Consider the following 20291-nt stretch of genomic DNA (forward strand, 5'->3'; position numbering starts at 1 on the left):
TAGAAAGATTAAACCTCCACTAAATTGTGTGGCTTTCTAGAATAAGACCTCAGTTATGTTAGAGGAGTGTTCTGTCAAATCCAGTGCAACTGCAACATCAGAATAATTTTGCTTTAAATTTGCTATTTTTGTGAACTAGCATATGTACACCAGCAAAAGTGCAGTTATATTTGGGAAACTGTCTCTATTCTAGAGCTCAGAATATTGTAACTGTCAGTAAAAACTCCTACCTTTAACTGACACTGTCAAGCTAGTATCAGTTTTACAAGTAGATCAAGCCTAATGTCTACAAAACCCTCCTAGGTTCATGTTTATCACATTCCAACCCGTAATTTAACTTTGTATTTATAGTTATTTCCACATATTGTACAAGTTTATACATAGTCAGCTTGCATCCTCTTGTACACAATGATTACATTTAATTTTAAAGGGATTCTAATTTACTTGATTTCTATAAAAATCCAAGTGTTGCCAATCAGGAAGTAGCTCTTCTCAAAAAAAAAAAAATAAATCTACAAAGCTTACCTTAGAGCAAAGTAAATGACAAGCCTGAAGTAAAGGCCTTGAGCTGTTTGAATCACAAATTGCCTACAAGGCCAATGCATATTCCAAGAGGAGCACAGAAAGTTTAACTATGGCAGCAGTCTCTCCCAGTCTAAAGCACCGTAATAAAGGTCGTTGATCAACATTATCTTGATTGCTTTGACCAGCAGCTCTGGCCAAGAAACGGTCACCTGCCAAGATGGGGTCTGGAACATCTGCCTGCACTTTCACAGGATAGCTATGAAAAAAAATTGTGGACTCTGACATCCTGCCATCCAAAGGTACATCATTTCACAGGAATGTGATGTATACTGCATAGTGCATAAGTAACAAAACAGGGTCCTACCAATAATAAATTAAAGTCACACACTTAGGAGTCTTCTCCATACCAACAGGGTTTTGATTCAGGTGAGTTTCAACTTAGGTACCAAGGTACCAAACCAACCTTCATCAACACCATTCTCAAGAACATGATGAGCTGAAAATGTGGAATGTGTCTAGTGGGGAACTGCCTCCAGCATTCCTCTGAATATGTTACAGTGCTGGAGACCACCACAAGCACTCATGGTTGTGTGCCCAAAGCCACAAATGAAAATCTTTGCATTTCTTTAGATCACTAACGCCGCAGTGAGTCACCACACGAGAATGAACGTGGCACACCAAGTTTCACAGAAAACATTGTGTTTCTTTAGCCTCAAGAGTTTTAGGATTTTTTTAAAAATTGTTTTACAGACTTCAGTTTGTTGAATGTCGTGGGTGTTCTTTTCCTACATTTTGTGTTGACAGTGATTCCTGCAAGAGTTTTCAAAAAATTGCTGATGATGTAAATACCACATTTCTAATCCGCCTTATGAACATACACATCATTGTAAGCTAATAATTTGAACAATGTGGAATTTCCTAGATGTCAGAATCATCCTGTGGAGCTACAAACACATGAGGCTTGTCTCTTACAAACACTGAACCATTCACACCTTTCGGCTGCTTGATCATTAGTAGCTCAGAATGACCTTGTCACAACTTGACAATTAAGATGAAGTTCTACCAGGATGTGGAGATGTTTTTAATGTTAGTGACAAGATAAACATAAGGATGATGGCCTAACTTATTAAATTATATAAGGAAATGAGTGGCCACAACAGATGCTGAACATCTGATGAAAAGTGCTGTGTCTACTCAACACCCATCAAAATTAATGAGTCCTGAAGACACCCTAGAACTTTCTAGGAGATACTCAGTACTTCAGAAAAATCTGTTTCCAGATCTACTATATCCTCAACCACATATTCTTAAAATCACTCTCTTAACCATTCTCCATATGGGATTGTTTTTATTAATGTTCTTTCCCCTTCCCTCATCTGTTTGCAGCAGACAGAAAACAGGTAATTCAGCAAGTCAATATGAACTGAAAATTTAATTTTATAAAGTATGATGATATTGTGGCATTAAAAATAAAATATTTCTCTTTATAAAATGGAAAGAAACAAATGAAAAAGCACGTACAGTAAGAAACATCATGTTAAGAGACCAGTTTGGAGGAAATGTGAGAAGGCTAAAAGTTCATTCCTCACATTTCTTAAAGTCATACAGGACCTTCAGTTATTCCCTCTAGAGGCAGGCCAGTAGCATTGTCTGCTGTAGGTCTCTCTTCTTTCTTCACTGAGTTCTGATCCAGCATGCTGACGTAAGATTTATGACAAGCTGTATTACCCAAAGGAGGGTAGTGTTGTCTGTAGCAGATATAAGCAAAAATGAGGCCAATAATCCCTCCAACAAAAGCATCTAGATAAGAAAAGCAACAAAAACAGAAGCAAATTAGCATGTTATCATGGCAAGGTCAGCCAGTAGTGACAACTGTAAATAAAAGACATTGTTTTGACCTGGAATTGGTTATCTCAGAAAACGTGAACTTCAAATTTTCATGAAGAATTGGGAGCTGAATGCCACAATCACAATAGGACACAAAATCAGGATTTAGCGGGAGACATCTCCAACAGTTTGAGTACCCAAAATGTAGATGGCTACATCTCAGGAGATGAACAAGGGGAACAGAACAGCCTCCATGGGCATTAAACATTCATGATGTTCCAGCTCACCACTGACTAACATCTGTGGCTAGGCAACCCATGTATCTTCTTCTCTTTGCCATGATTTACAAGAACCACCACCAGGCTTTCTATTTACAAACAGTACAGCTGAACTTTACACCGAATTTTACTGAATCTAGAGCAGTCCCACTGACAGATGCACCCCAAAACTAAGCACTGACTACTGTCTTCTCCTTGTCTTTGCCCAGGCACACCCAGGAAAGATGTCAGCTAAATGCCAGATCTACTCTTGATGGTTCTGTATTCCAGAAAGCATTCTCCAATGAGACAGGGAACAGGTAGAATATAAGATAGGAAATTATCTTCCTTCAGGAAGTAGGCTACTGCAGCTAGAACAATTTATTTCACTTGCAGCTCCTGAAAGGCCCCTAAGAAAAACAGCCGTCAACAACAATATGAAGCTGGCTGAATTCTTCCTAAAAGCACCTGAAAGGTCAAAGACAAAGCATGCCTGGTAACTGATTTAACACCTTTTGAATACCTTTCTTTGATGGTCTTTACTATCCCATACTCCTACCAGAAAATAAGATAAAATAAGGCCATTGTATGAGTTACTTGCAGCTTTCACATAAAGGCAATTTTAAGTTTTCCATGTGGACCACACAGCACCTGAAGGGTCAGAAGATTTGTTCTGTTGCCAAGTTCTCCTTGCCTCGTAACCAACAAACTCACCTGATCTTGTGCTTCATCTTCAAGCAATAAGAACAAAATTTCACTGAAAATAGATGCTGACTTTAAAAGCCTTGGATTTGTACTCTAACAATAACGGAAGTGAGACAAAAGGCAATGGCTAGAATTTGACTTGACACTATCTTTTATTTTAACAAGATTTACTAAGCACCACATAATCTGTGTGTACCTGTGTCTCCATATTTTACTTTTAGTTAAAGATGCTACAGTGTAAGAAAAATGGTGAATCATTGAGTTTAATGACAAAGAAGGGTAAATCAATACAAATTATTTTTGTTTCAAATAATTAAATACAGATTAAATGCCCTAATTTGTCAGTCTAGTATATATTAGAACAAAGGGCATGTAGTTCAATTTTCAGAGGGTAATAAATGGCTTGTGATCATCAGAGGAGTGAGATTCTGAAGAGCCATTAAACGGGAATAGCTAGGGCAAGACAACATGAAAAATTTAATATTGAGATGGATGAATTCAAGAAATGTGATTATAAGTCACAGTTGTCTGTTAAGGAAGAGGACTAGATGGGATGATCTAGGAGATCCCTTCTAATCCTATGTTCTCTTTCTACACGCGAAAGGACGTAACAAATCTATCACAGAGAAATGTAATAGAGGCTCAAGTAAGATTTTAAAAGGTGATTGTGTGTACACACAGCATTTGCAAGCAAACAGAAGCTTATCCTACCCACACTGGAAGTTGAGCATCATGGTACAAAAGGGACCAAGGGCAAGAATTTTCACTATGCAATACTACCACAGCATCAATCAGTTTGTAAAAACTTGGTGAATACTTGCTTAGATAATTTGTTTCTAAATGCTTATATTCAAATTGTGCAAGTCTGGGCCTCGGATTGTGTATCACAGCAATACAAATTCACTGCATTTTATGTCAGTGATTTCTAGCTAACTGACCTTGACTGGGAATGACGAGCAATTACACAGGCAGCTACTTTGACTCCTGGTTTTGAAGACAACAGTTTTGTGTTTTGTTTGAGCTCTGTATTTATCTTTACTTTTTTAATACAAAATTTCCACTTACATCATGAGTAAATTACCATTTTCAGCATTATAAGCCTATACAGAGTTCTAGGGACTTAAAAGCAGTCAATGCACTCAGAAATCACAATGAAATATCCTAAGACTCACCAATACCGACACTAAGATCTTGAATACTATATTCTCCAGCCAAACTGAAGTGACCTCATGAAGTATTCATAATATTAGCATTCTGAGCCCACTCAATGGCTTTGTAATGTAAAGATCCTCCACTTCATCTTTCACCTACAGTATGCTGAGTCTTGGACATTATACTGATGGGCCTTCTTCATTCCCTGAAGCATATTTAAGACACTATCGCAAAGACACCATTAGTATTTTAACACAATTAGTTGACTTTACTGAGCATAGGAGATGAAGCCTGCACTTCTGAGCTGTATATTACAGAGTGAACTAATCTCTCTGTTGGGAATGTAGGCTTTTTTTTCCAGGTAAAAACATGTTACCTACAGGATAACGTCTGCCAGCACCGCTCTTAGCCTGTGTAGAGCTGAGTTTTCAGCTCCATCTCCTTAAACGTCAAAGACAAAAATATGAGGAGCTGTAATGGACACAGTCACAATCCCTTGGGTGTAGTTTTCTCTCACATATAAAATACTCCATAATAATCTGCCTTATAGAACGAGTTTCAGTACATAAATAACCCTTACCCTCACCAAGAGATAGCACACACTGTAAACACACCAGCATGACTTGAGAGTAGACGTGCACACTCACATTCACGCTCACTCACTCTTCTCTCTCTTTAGCAGGGAGTTTAAATCAGCCAAGTGTCACACACTGAGCATGAGATTTGTAACTGCTGCCTGTGCCCCCTGCCAGCCTGGTGAGGCACACACCTCGTGTTCAGCAGCTTTGTGCTGGAGGCTCTCTCTGACTCTGAGTGTCAGTGAGCAAAGAGGAGTAATGACCCCTGTAATAAGACAAGGAAACCAGGAGTCTCCTTAAAAACATGTCAAGGCTAAGCAGCTATGGGAGGACAGGATGCTGGACAAACACAAAAGACAGTGCAAGAAAAAGCATGGATTGGTCTTCCTCTAGCATGCTGTATGAGATAAAGTGCTCCATGGGACAGGGATGTGCTGTACTCAGTTGAAATTTAGAGGAATTAACAGAATGAGATGTTTTTGTATTGGGTTTGTGTAGCAAGGTTTTGGTAGTAGCAGTGGGGGGGTACAGGGGTGGCTTTTGTGAGAAGCTGCCAGATGCTTCCCCCATGTCTGATGAAGCCAATATCAGCTGGCTTCAAGACAGATCCACCACTGACCAAAGCTGAGCTCATCAGCAACGGTGGCAGCACCTCTGGGATAACATATTTAAGAGAGGGAAAAAGTTGCTGCACAACAATTACAGCAGCCAGAGAGGGGAGTGAGAATATGTGAAAGAAACAACTCTACAGACACCAAGGTCAGTGAAGTAGAAGTGGGAGGAGGTGCTTTAGATAATGGAGCAGAGATTCTGCTGTAGCCCATAGTGAAGACCATGGTGAGGCAGGCTGTCCTCCTGCAGCCCATGGAGGTCCACAATGGAGCAGCTATCCACCTGCAGCCCATGGAGGACCCCACAATGGAGCAGCTGGATGCCTGAAGTAGACTGTGACCCCATGGAAAACCCCTGCTGGAGCAGAGTCCTGTGGCAGGACCTGCAGATCCATGGATAGAGGAGCCCACGGTGGAGCAAATTTGCTGGCAGGACTTGTGACCCCACGGGGACCCATGCTGGAGAACTCTGTTCCTGAAGGGTCTACGCTCCATGAAAGAGACCCACACTGGAACAGATCCAGCCTACAGCTATGGCACTGATGTAAACTGATAGAATGGTAAAGGGCCCCTGCAGGGTTTTCAGACACTGAAACCATCAACATCAATCCAGGAGCAAAGACAATTTACAGCACTCTACTGTATTTTAACTCCTGTGATTTAATGAAAAAATAAAATCAAAGAAATATAAAGCTGCTAAAAAAAACAGTAGGAAAATGGTATCTCCCTGGCTCACCTTGCCAGTGGTGTTTGTAATCACACATACGGGACAGGGCAATCATCATGGCACAGTAGAGTGGGAGAATTGCTGCACAAAGCCTCCAGCTCTTCCCCCGGCCATTCTCCGTGAAGCAATGCAACTTTCCAGCTAAGTAGAAGGTGGTAAAGCCAAGGCCTGAAAATGCAACTGATAAAGAAAAACACATAATTACAGTATGTTGTCATTAACACTGTACAATACTACCCTTTCAGATCTGACAGCAAGGTCCTTCTAATGCAGAGAGGTCTTGAACTTTCCAGGGTGACACTAGGAGCTGAGGTAAAATGAGGACTCATCTGCAAAAACAAAATGAGGGAGTTTCATAATTTGAATGGTGATTTCAGTGGTAATCATGTAAATCAAGCTGCTACAACAGTATTTTAGAGGGAGACAGGAAATTGCCTAGGTGGAGGATTTCCTTGTATTTTTTTTTTGTGTGTGTGTGTTTAATAAAGCAATCATGATCTTACAAACTTGAACAAAATACAGTTCTTTGGGGGCTTAATGGGAAGAGCAATCTCCCACAAGATCCATGACACACATCTCCCCAGAAGTGGTGTTATCTACGTAGCAATGCAGGCAATCAGGCAAGTGAGCACTGCAAAGCACATCAACGTCCTTCTCAAAGATATTCAGCTTTCACATAATCTGACAAATCTGCAAATACTCTGGTACCTCTAGACATTCATCTATCCAACAGCAATTTAATTTTTTCCCCTTTAGCATTTTACCTTCTTCCTCTGAGCGAGACATCGGCTGTGGAAAAGAATCACTGATTTTATTTGAACATTAAATTAAACGTTTAGGGAAATTTTTAGCTTGAGTCACAAAAGCTCTTTCATGCTTAAACTTTAGCATGTCTTTCCTGACTTTAGACCTATTCCAAAGCTAAGGTTCAAAGCAGGAAAGGATTCATTCAGCTTGTACTGCAATTGAATTACATTTAAATGAGATTTTTAGGTTCCATTAACCTCTTTATATAGAACATGAACAACTGGCAGTGACAACCGAACTCAGGCACCAAGTTTCTGTACTGAATTTATTTCCTCTTGCAGATCTGCACCTTCCAGAGAGATACGAGATGGACTTTTACATAGACAATTATTTTTTTTTTTAAATATGCATTTTAAATTTTAAAAAAATTATGAAAATTAGTGCTGCAGCTGAACAAGTAGCTCTGTGAAACTTATCTATTTTCTCCATAAATGTCATACTCAAATTTTGCTCCTAACTGCACAGATCAAAATAGAACATAAGCACATAAACAACAGATAGCAAAATTATAACTCTTTATCCAAGCATTTGAAGTCTGTTTTCTGACTAGCTTCATACTTTTTGTCTTTGCTATATCTAAGCACCTCCCTAAGAGCTAACGTTCTCTTTCACAATACATAATTTTCTTCTGACTCTGCTTTCAGTGAATTTAATGATAAAATCACCATCAGTGTTGGGTCAGACATGCATCTTTTTTTTAATCTCCTGATAGGGCTTTTCAAATGCCCTTCTCATGTTCCCAAATACTAGATTTGATAATCACTTTTTGTCCTTCTTATAAATCCATGGGATGGTCAATTTTAGCTGGTACAATAGAGTTGTTTCATAGTTTATACTACACTGCTCTTTGAATGCAATTACTGAAGATACTTGCATTTCATCTTCAGACACACAAATAAATCACTTCTTTAGAGTGGTTGTGGCAGAACAAGACAGAATGCTGATCAGTTGTCAAACCACTATACCAAGTATATAGTTTCCTAGAAGTTCTTTCAACCAGCGCTGATTCCATATTTGTCAGAAGATGGTGGGAGGCAAACTTCTAAAACTAACAAACAATCCTGAATATGTAAGATTTCTTGCAGACTGGATTACCTTCTTGTGTACAGACCTTGGAAAGTCACATACACTTGCTTTGCCTCTCAGACTATCTATTGGATAAGACAAAATAATTTCTCCTGACATTTCTGTGTCATGGTATTCTTGAAATGAATGTATTTTCTTAAAAGTAGCACGTCTTACACAGAAACAAGCTGTGAGATGCATAGTCAGAGCACCAGGCTATAGCTACCATGGAAATAATAGATCTATGATCCTGACAACATATCTCAGAAAATTGGTATCTCTTCCCTCTCTTTTCAAACACCCTCTCCAACTCTTAGTACCCAGTATAGACTGGCACATGTAAACCAAGAAGGAAACATTTCTTCTCCTTTCCAGTGTAGACTTTCTCTTGTGCCTCTCCCATTTGCTAGAGTAGTCACTGGAATGGGACAAGAGACCACACTGCTCTAATTTGTATTCTGCCTGTTGCATTAGATTTTTGTGGCATTCTTTTGTACCAAAGATCTGCAGCTCTTTATAGGGCTGGGGCTTTTTTGGTGGCTAACACCATGCACTCCCATCTGTGTGAGCAGACCTAGGTTTGTCCATTCTGCAGACCTTTGGAACTAGACACATGCATGAACTTACCTGAGACTACAAGGACAGGACTCAAGTGCATCATTCCATCTTCCAGTTCAGTAACTGGAGTGAGCAAAATTAAATCTACCTTGGATATCCACTATCAGGTGCAACCTTGGGATGAATGCTTTCAAATACTTCCTCTCAAAAATTAGCTTTATTTTCATATTTCTATTTTCCATCTCAGTTCATTATTGTTTAGATCTTTAGAAGAAGACAAGCTGAAATCTGAAGACAGCAGGCAGAAACATCAAGTGCTTTGTGGCTTCATTTTCAGGCAACCTACACTGCCTAGCAATTTAAAATACTGCCCAAACTACAGAGAAGGTGTTTAGCTCACACAGAGTGGTATTCAGCATTTCCCAGGCCATTTTACTAGCAATCACCAGTGTGGTGAACAGCAGCAGCAGATTTTGCTAAATGGGCTTCAGAGCACAACCTGTGATGTTTTTCAAAAATTATTTCCCCAGAATTTATTTCTTTTTGTCCAGGATCTGCCACATTTGCATGAGTGAATATGGCATTTCAGCAGGATCTATACTTGCACTAGACACAAAGGTAAATTTTGCCTTAGATGGTTGATGTGTTTCTCCAAACCAAAGGTCAGGAAGAAAAGAGACTCATAAAAACTCCTCCAGGGGAACTTAGACCTAATGTAAGACGCAGAAGTAATATAACAATGCTCTAGCTTGTGGCTATGAAACTAATATCCTGCAGAACAGCTTTACATTGCAATATTGTAAGATTGACTTCCCTTACCCTAGAGCACGCACATCCAGAAAGAGCTGCTTGACCCAACAGTCCCAGTGTGTGCAGAGTCAGCAGCAAAAAGAACCTTTTTAATTAACAGTGAAACACTGGGGTGTGTGAATACCCATCATAAAGGTAACTACATATTCCAAGACAACTCCATCACTGTGCACTCCATGCAGGCCACTTTGATTGCTGGCTGTATTTTGAAGATGTTGTCACTCAATAACATTAAGAAAAGCAATTCACTCTCCAAGTATCTTGGCCCTGTAAGTTATATTTACATTGAAGAATTGGTCAATCAGTAGGATATATTTGAAGTTTTTTTTCCTACACTGGCTAGAGTCAGTACTTCACTGTATCACAAAAGCAATGCAAACACACCCACACATCACGTGCCCTAAAATATTACACACTGCCTAATGTTACAATAAAAACTATCATTCTGCATAAGAGGATGTATTCCAAAGAATCAGCAAAGCACTGATCATCATCTACACAAATATTTCTGTTAAGTTGGTTTCTACCCAGATCATGAGAAATTATTACTCTGTTTATACAAAGAAGGCAAAAGCAACAGAAGACACCAGCCAGCCCTCTTTGGAGACATTGACATGGCTGAAAAGGAGAAAATCTGATTTAGTTTAAGGCAAAGTTAACTCCAGATAGATGTTTGTGCAAATTCCAGACACAAATATTTAATTGATTTTAAGCACTGGAAAGATACAAATGAATCAAACATACAACATAAAGAAATGAGGTGTTTTAAACAATCGGTGTAGCTAACTCAAATCAAGGTCCTGATGCTACAAGTTGCTGAACACAGGAAAACCTCTCCTGAGACCAGCCACATGTTCTGTCAGGGCTTGATAAAATACTGGAGTTTTTATGACTATATTGAAAGATGGAAAATAGAATTATTTGCATTGTAGTGGTTCTAGAAGGTTCTCAGCTGAGACAAGGTTACCATAGTTCTAAGTGCTGTGCAAACACAGAGAGGACACTGTCACACAATGCTTAGCAACAAAAGATAAAGGCAGAGGAGGCAAGGTGGAGCACAGAAAGCAGAGGGGGTTTGCTCAGTTAAAGGATGAAACCTGGCTCCTAGAGAGCCAGGATCTGTGCCCTAGCTCAAGGCTTGTGCTGCCTCACTGTTCTCCCTCTGCCTTCTGAAGGTTATTATTGAAATGTTCTCTTAAATAAGGCAGCTCTGGTTTCTTAAGAAATTAACAGAGATGAAGGGAATTTTGGAATGAAAAGGGAGAATTTAAGTCTTATAGGAATAGATGCTGTGAGCTAACAGAATCATAGAATTGGTTGGAAAAGACCTTTAAGATCATCAAGTCCAACCATTAAGCTAACTCTGCCAAGTCCACCACTAAACCGTGTTCCTCAGCACCGCACCTACACATCTTTTAAATACCTCCAGGGATGGGGACTTCACTCCTTCCCCCTGGGCAGCCTGTTCCAGGGCTTGACAACACTTTCAGGGAAGAAATTTTTTCAACTATCCAACCTAAACCTCCCCTGGCACAACTCGAGGCCCTTTCCTCTGGTCCTACTGCTTGTAATTGGAAGAAGTGACCGACCCTCACCTGGTTCCAACCTCCTTTCACAGAGTTGTAGAGAGCCAGAAGGTCTCCCCTGAGCCTCCTTTGCTGCAGGCTAAACAACTCCAGCTCCTTCAGCTGCTCCTCATAAAACCTGTGCTCCCAACCCTTCACCAGCTTTGTTGCCCTTCTCTGGACCCAGCCCAGCACCTCAGGGTCTTGTAGTGAGGGGCCCAAAACTGCACACACTATTCAAGATGTGGCCTCACCAGTGCTGAGCACAAGGACATATTAACTTTAAGGGGATAAGACTTGAAATGAGAGGAAAATACCTTAAGCATTATTTGATTTGTCCCCTTATTGCTTACTTCCATTTCCTGATCTGATGATAGCATCAGATAATTGATGTAGGGCAAACAGGCTATTTAAACACCAGTGAAAAACCTAGATTTGCACATCTTTGTACCTTTCTGAACAGATTCTGAAGGAAATTGAGATTCACAGTGCATGTTACTCAAGTTTTGAGTTTCTTTAAAGGCATTGCTGGAATTCCCATGCATTATGTTTTTGTTCTGTTTTTTAATGGTTTTATTTCAAAGCATTATCTACAAAGAATCTTTAATAATGCTTATGTACTCTCCATGTTAATGGCACCTAGGTAGCCTTTCAGTCATGAATAAGCATTAGTTTGTGAAAAATTAAATCAATTTCCATTCTTTTTTATACTTGTTCTAGGTGTTTCACTTCTTCATAATGTAGCCCTATGAGGCAAAGGTGTCTGACTGATTTTGTTTGCAGCATGGCTATAAACTATTCAGAGACTGCTCTGTCATCTAGTCCAAGCCAGCAGGGCATTAAAGACCAAGCAGGTTGTCTCTGCTCATCAAAATTAATTCCTTATTCTCCTTCTCAGAACAGGACTTTTGAAAACCAGTTACAGATGGAATCGATCAACTTGAAGTCACCACTTCAAGCTGGTCCAGTTCACAAAGTCTTCTGTTTTTTTTCCCTGAAGATAACACTGCCTGTTGCTCTTGCTAAATAAGGATTGTTCAAAAGATCAGAGTTGGCAACCAGAAAACATCAGCTGATCTTTTTATCTGACCTCCTATATATCACACTATTAAGTGGGATATATAGTTAAGGCAGGGGAGTTAAAAACCTATGTGTGCAGACCAAACATCACCAAGTTGAAATGCATAAAGTGAGAAACTGCAAAGAAGATTCTGATCAAAAGCACTCCAAATAAATTATTCATTTAAAATGTAATTGCTTTTGTGGGTGTTTTCTGGAAATGAAACTACCCCAGTTTTAATGGATGCTTTGCTAAGCACACAATACATGTTTTGGTTTTTTGTTTTTTTTTTTTACACTAAGCAGCTTTGGAGCAGAAGAAAAAAATCCTCAACTTATTTAAGTGGCAACAAATGATTAAACTGCAAAACAACCATTTAACTGGCCTGCATAACAATCAGAGAAAACGATCCACCTCTTTGTCTGTAAAGCTTTATACTTGCAGTGATTACTGTATATTTTCCAAATGCAAACACATACTATTCAGCACTGGAATTGCACAGCAGCCTACTGCAGTTTTAGCTAGGGCTACTGGTGAATGTTTTCAGTTTCACACTGTTCAAAGACTGAAATATTTATCTTTCCTGAAGGAAAAAATATGATACCAAATGGCTGCATAAATTTTAATACTGAAATTCAATTCAAATAGGATTTTACAAAAGTACAATTCCCAGAGAATGTCTTGAGCTTATTATCACAGGCAAAATAATTTCTTTTTTCTCTTTTTTCCTTTTTTTTTTTTTTTTTTAACTCCAAGTGGGACAGTCAATCACCTTCCCTTTGGCTTAGCTCTATTAATTTCGTTTCACAAAGAAAGCCAGTTCAGCAGAAGCAACATGAAAAGCACATCACAAAATACAAATGTATGCAGGGACTTTGGAAACAAAAAGGAGCTATCAGAGAGAGAGACTTGTTAGAACAAAAAATAGACCTCTATTACCTGAAAAGCAAGGAATTAGAGCATTCCTCATTAGGTTGTTTTTGCAGGACTGTCACAGTGAATTGCCATGAACCTGCTTTGGTTTTTTTCTGACATATTTTATTTTTATGCACCTTTTAAGACACCTCATTACACCTGAAATATCTAAAGTGGTCTCAGGATGCATCTTATGTCTACTAAAAAGTGAGAACTAAATTCTGATTTGTTCAGTTAATGATGTCACTTACAAGAAGTCCTAAAAGTGCACTTGCTCCATAGCCTGCTTTGTGACTTCTGTTGACAAAAACCTTCAACAAACCCCCTTTCTCTGAGAACACAGTAATGACAAGCTGAAAAGGGCTCAGATTCTGGAATTACTTTGAAGAGAAGAGGTCAGCATTCATGCACTAATCAAAGCAGCCTTAGCTTTAATATAAGCTGCAAGAGACTGGCTTGCAAACTCAGCCCTAATCATACAAGTGTAGCCTAGAAAGTCATCTTTTTACTTTTTTTTTTTCCCCCCCTTTTTTCTTTTTTTTTTTTTTACTCACTGACAATCTCTCCATGCTTCTCAATTACATGTGGTAAAATTAGGTTTAAATCTGATACAAGTTCATTAGTTGGACCCAAGACAGATGATGATGGGCACATCCTTGAGGACACCCATGGTGGTGCTGCTCTGCTGTGGTCCCTGGCTAATGCACTCTTCTCCTTCCAGGCACCAGCAACACCAAGTGTTAACTGATATTTTTTGTTGTTGTTTAGATCAGATGTGCACCCCTTTATGAAATAAAGTCCTGATACTATACCTCTAGTTTCTTGGGAAAAAAAAATTAAAGTTAAATTTATTTTTTAATTTAATTCAACCAGGTCAGTACTAATTAAACAGCTATTACACTGTCAATTATCAATAAACAGAGAATAAATTTGTCTGCTAGACCTTAGCATAATACAGTATATAGCCACCTGCTTTATATCATCAACTCCCCAACTGTAATACAAATTATTGTCACTCAGGGAATTATGAGGTATCTAACTACAGTTAATCCCTGTCAAGAGCAATTTTTCCTTTCCAGTTCAACATTGGAGTATACCAAAGTCCCACACATTGGATCAGGGTAGCTTTTTGCTTCCCATTTTGCCATACATATGCCATCAGTAGCATCCTTGATAACAGATCACATCCTGCTCAACTACTTGTCCTTTCTTTCACCATGCCAAGCATTTGTATCAATCTTTCAGGGATGTGCATTTAATTTAAAATTTGTTTAAAGTGAAATGGCACAAGCATACAGATTAGCATGTAAAATACAGTAAAAAAACAACTTAAAAAGCACCTTGATGGACAAAAACTTGTTATAGTGGAGGACTGGAATGCTTCTGTCAAACACACGACGCAGCAGGGTAGGCAGCATCATGGAGTTTGATGGATTATACCAGTGTTTGTACTGCCTGCAAATAATCCCCTTAAATACTTCAAAAAGAAACCAGGGAAACCCCAAGACTATGCACAGCCAGAGCAGTAAGGGTTATAGAGAAGATCTCTGCTTTTCCTTTTCATGCTGTGAGAAAAATGTTATTTTTTTTCCTGCTACACTGCAAAGTGCAAAGCAATGAAGCCTGATCTATTCACCATTTGCACAAAGAACTTATCCTTGGGGGGGTTATGTAAAGAGTAGTGGTTTGGGGGGAAAAAACACAAGTGATCTGGAACCTTCTTCAACCACACTTCTAGTGGCAAAGTGAACCAGGACACCAAGAGGAGAGCGGCTGCAGAGCTACATTGCACTGTCACTGAATTCAATGCTGGGCTCCAAACTTGTAAATAACTCTCATTAGAGAAACTTTTAAATAGCTTCCTCGAGATAATCAGGGACTATATTCATTTCCAATCCAGTCTAGAACCTCTGAAGACAGAAAAAACAAAGTTGCTGTCCATTCTGGAGTACGCAGTAAAACTGGGATTCATCTCTTTAATCATGCAGAGAAAAGGAGAAAATATATTACTATGTACTACCATTTAAAAGAAAATAAATTAAAAATACTATATGTTAAAATCTACAGTGTAAAAGATAATGCATAGAATGTGTTTACTATGCAGGATAAATACCAGTGAGGAATCAGTTTCACACTGACATGATATCATGTATTAAAAATACACTTTTAACTCAGGAAAAAATAGAAAATCTTTTGGATGATTAATACCAGCAAGGGGTCACTGTTTCACACTGACATGATATCATGCATTACAAAGCCACCTCCTTATAAAATTCAGGAAAAATGGAAAATCTTTTGGAGGTATGCTTGACATATATCCACAACCTGAACCTCAAAGAAACTAGCAAGAGTTGATCTATTATTATGAGAGCTGGAAAACTAAACTTTAAAGAGTTCATCTCACAAGCCCCTCATGAATTCAAACAGCCTTTGTTATTGAGTACTGAGAGGTAAATATGTCACAGAAGAGCTAAATGCATTAAAGGCAACCATTCCTGAGTATACTTACAGTTTGAATTAAGAAGCCAATAAAACCCACAGGAGATTTTATTTTTTGCCTTGCATATTTAAGAAATCCATTCCTTATTTCCCTGGATTCTTCTTTAAAAGGATGAAATATTTCATCAGAACACTGGAATATAGCTGTTAATTAAGAGATTTATCTTGAAAATAGGGGAGCAACAGCAATTACTGCCAAAAACCTGTGGTTTGTAGCTCATCTGTTACTTAAAATGTTCACTTTCAACTGAAGGAAATATGATTATCCTCCATGAAATTGCTAAAGATAATTAACAGTTCAAATTTAGATACCCAACTATAATTACATGCACTGCAGTCATATTTTATAGAAATTATCACAGGATAGCAAACAATTCTACTGAAATCCAATAATTTCTTCACTCTGAAGCACATAAATCGTTTTAATTTTTCAAACAAATGAATGGCTTTTAAAATACAAAAATCTTTTCATTTTTACAACTGACTAATTTCAATTACTCAGTGAAAAAGGGGAGGAGGAGCTAGCTGTCCTTTCACTCTAAAGACATAATATTTTTCAGTCTTTTTTTTTTTCTTTTTAGTGACAGCACCACACATCACAAATACTACATTCATTTAATTTGTGCTTCATCAAGCAAATCTGGTGCAAGGATGAACTGTATAATCAGCTTTGATATCATCCGGGAAGGCAGCTCCTCAGGGGTAATCCAACAGCAATGCACTATACAGTGACAAACCACACTGAGTGGACAGCTAATTGTGGAGATAAGGAGAAAATAAAATATTAACCAACCTGCAGGTCCACAGCAAAGGCACTACTTGTTTTAAGAGCAGTTGCAGTATTCCTCACCTGTCTAAGATGACAGTTCACACCAAGAAGACTCCCTGACCCAACTGTCAGAGACTTTATAGCTACTTCAGAAAAGGAAAAATCCCAAAAGGTTTCTCTTCCCTCCCCCCAGTACCAAGGAACACACTGGACAGAAAACTAATTTAGGTATAATCCTGAGAATGCTTTCTGCCCAAATAAGCAGATTTTATCTAGGAGGAATGGGACACCTCCAAACAAATGCAGACTCTGGTATCTGGTGAACCAATTATCCAGACTATAATTGCTAGAGATAAATAGGCATTTCCAAGGTATGCTACATAACATTTTATTTTGGGTAACCTAGTCAAGGCCAGACCCATGAACAGGTACATTCAAATTTTACTCCTGCTCCTCATATTTAGCTCCTACCCATTACCTACCCTACTGCAAGAGGCATTCTCTGGACACAGTGATACACTTTTTCATTTGGACTGTAGCCTACTTGCCATACTGAATAACACCAGAAAGTGATATTCTATTCTATTGTTTAATAACAGAAATCTCTTTTAACCCTTTAGACTTTTTTGTTATCTGTAGCAACTACTAGTTCCATTTTTAATTATTTTCTTTTTTTTTATTATTTTCTTTTTTCATTTTTTTTTTTTTATTCATTAGTAGCTTTCATTTTTGTGTTCATCCACACAAATTGATTTGATGTAAGTAATGAAGGAAGACAGAACAGAATAGAATAGAACAGAACAATTTTTCAGTTGGAAGGGACCTACCACAATCATCTACTCCAACTGCCTGACCACGTCAAGGCTGATTAAAAGTTAAAGTATGTTATTAAGGGCATTGTCCAAATGCCTTTCAAAACCTGACAGGCTTGAGGCATCGACTGCCTCTCTAGGAAGCCTGTTCCAGGGTTTGACTACACTCCCTGTAAAGAGATACTTCCTAACGTCCAGTCTAATCCTCCCCTGGCACAGCTTTGAACAATTCTCACGCATCCTATCACTGCATACCAGGGAGATCAGCAAAGAAAACAGGTTAATACAATGAACAGTAAAATAGCTAATCATAAGATAGAGAACTTCTTGCATCACTGAGCATCCCTCCTCAGTCCAAACCATATTTAGTCCCAAGTGTCTGTTGAAACACTATGATATCAAAAACATCTGGTCAACCATTCTGATTTCTATTTTCTGATTAATTCCCTCAGAAAAATCATTCAAAGATGTTCTTCCTTCCCCTCTCCTCCACTGCAAGTGAATTTTTATTTTTTTTTTAAAAGGTCTCCTATGCTATTATCCACTGCCAGCTCTACCTGTGAGTCCAGCTTGCATTGCCTTCCAACGTGAAGCTTCCAAAGGTTTCTGGTTGTTTAAACAGAATGTAGGAACCCCAGACAGACTGTCCTAGTTCAGACTGAAACAAGCAAAACCTAAAAGTCCCAAGAGAAAATCACCAGAGAAACCAGTTGACTGCAACAAGGCAGTATTAAAAAAAAAAAAAAATTTTGCATAACCACTTTTTGTGTATTTTTTGTTAGATAAAACACTGGTTTCATTATTTCCTCTGCAAAAGGGAGGAAAAAAAAAATTAGCTATTTATCTGTAATAGCTGGTGCTTTCTATATAGAACTGACAGTAATAGCAAAATCCAAACAAGGCTTTTTGTAGATTTCTGTACTTTTCTCAGAGATAAATAATACATTTGATTTCCTGCATTTATCTCATAGCTTTTATCTCAAGAGATGATTAACATCCCCTCACTTTCAAGAGACCTAAATGAATGTTTTCAGAGATCTTTATGACAGGTTTCTGCAATTTGATAAATCAGGCTAAAGAAAGGTGCCTAGCATTTTAACTTTAGAATTAAATGTCACGGGGTTTATTGATTTATTTTTCTTTTGCTTACAACAGAATTGAAGTTGATACTCTTGGTTTTACTGTAATAATTCTGGATTGGCTCAGGGTTATTTGCATTACAAGAACATGTACTTATGTGAGTCATCTCTATCACTCTTGCTGCTCAAAAGGGCTTTGAGTCAACCAGTAGCATCTGGAGACTGATTACAACTAACTTAACAGAGTAGAAAACAAACACCCCAAATCATGAAGGTGATCACCGTGTAGACAGATTTAAAGCCCTCATGGAAACAGAGTGGTTGATTTCACTTCCAAGTAGCTCTAGTCTAGGCAGAAGACTCTCATACACACTCTGGTTTATTCTTACTGTGCACTCAAGGACCACACCATGATGTGAAACAGTGCTACAAGAGGAGACTGTCCTAACACTGTCTTCAACAGCATGTGCCTGATCAGAATAAAAATGCTGTGACAGAAAGTCCTACCCTTGGTCACTACAGATGTAGAACCAAGATTAAGATTAATTACCAAGATTAGATTAAGAGCAAGGACTGCTTCTAGCAGACATTCCTGACCAAAACATTTCACAGCTGATGGGACTGGGGACAAATTCACACACAAATATCAGCTTCTAATTCTCAAAACAGGTATTCTGACTGGACCTACAATTCTTTATTTTCCTCTTGGCAGAGGATGATGAAGGCATATCCTTCACGAGACCAGGGTTTGACTGAAAATTAAAGTCAAAAGAGAGCAAGGAAATGTGTTTCTGCAGTGAATACAATGAGCATGCAACCAAGCCACAGTTTTGCTTGGACTGTTTGCCTGCTTCTCACATACGTGGCAGTAGCCAAGCTTTTCTTGCCTATGGAATGGCTTTTTCTTGGCTATTGGTGGAATGCAAGATCCCTAGGGCAATAAGGAGGTTGAGGGCTCAAACACCTCTTACTGAGAGAGTTTGGGCTGTTCAGCTTGGAGAAAAGAATGCTCTGGGAAGACCTTATTACAGCCTTCCAGCTTCTGAAGGGTGCCTACAAGGAAGCTGGGGAGGGACTTTTTACAAGGGCTTGTAGTGATAGGACAAGGGCTTCAAACTAGAAGATGGAAAATTAGATAAGAAATTAGGAACAATTCTTCACTATGAGGATGGTGAGACTCTGGAACAGGCTGCCCAGAGAAGTTGTGGATGCCCTCTCCTCCTAGATATGTTCAAGACAAGGGTGGATGGGGCTTTCAGCAACCTGGTCTAGTGGCAGATGTCCCTGCCCAAGGCAGGGGGGTTGGAACTGGATGATCTATAAGGTCCTGTCCAACTCAAACCATTCTGTGACTGTTACCTCCCAAGTGCTGCCTAAAACAGCCCACAGTTGAGCTCACCTACCTTAAAGAAAACTCCACACTGAAGGATATATTAGTAAGTAAGAGCTAACAACACACTGGATTTCAAAACAGCTCTACATTTGGGTTGTTCTCATACAGAAATGCTACACAATACCATACTGAATGAATTGTAGAGCTTGTTGTCAGTACTCTGCTGCAATGGCAATTTCAAGGAATCTCAATATTTGCCAGTGCTGTAATGAGACTTCTTCCTTAATGATGGCCAGAAATTGATGTGCCAGCCTTCTCTGTCCGAGTTGAGTTGATAGCCATCCATTTTCAAATTAGTCTTGAGCTTTCTGAGAAGAGCTGTCACTGCAGTTCACAGATGAAAATTGATCTTTAGATCTCCAGTGTAACTCCAAGTCCTTTTATCTGAAAACATCTGTCAGAAGAACAATGGTCTGAGCTTTACATACAACTAAAGTCTACAACATCACAACGAAGTCTTCTGCAGGCTATGAAATCAAGTATATTCCTTAACCTTAGCTTACAAATTTTACCTGAAAAGATAAAGTTAGGCAAGAGGGATAATTAGACTGTAAGGTAATTAAGCTTCTTCCCTACA

At 38.7% G+C, this 20291-nt stretch overlaps 1 protein-coding gene across 1 annotated transcript in view; it reads right to left on the reverse strand.

Annotated features, from left to right (window-relative positions):
* Nucleotides 1–2125: 2125 nt before the first annotated feature.
* PPAPDC1A (phosphatidic acid phosphatase type 2 domain containing 1A) overlaps nt 2126–20291 on the reverse strand; it is a gene marked incomplete at its 5' end in the record, with an annotated part of 30642 nt that continues 12476 nt past the window's right edge. Inside the window, 2 exons of the mRNA XM_008940376.1 lie at nt 2126–2325; nt 6392–6562. Of these exons, the coding sequence (XP_008938624.1) occupies nt 2126–2325; nt 6392–6562 (371 nt within the window). The remainder of the gene's footprint in view (nt 2326–6391; nt 6563–20291) is intronic.

Source organism: Merops nubicus, unplaced genomic scaffold (assembly GCF_000691845.1).
Source record: "Merops nubicus isolate BGI_N331 unplaced genomic scaffold, ASM69184v1 scaffold5455, whole genome shotgun sequence".
In the NCBI taxonomy this organism is placed as follows: domain Eukaryota; kingdom Metazoa; phylum Chordata; class Aves; order Coraciiformes; family Meropidae; genus Merops; species Merops nubicus.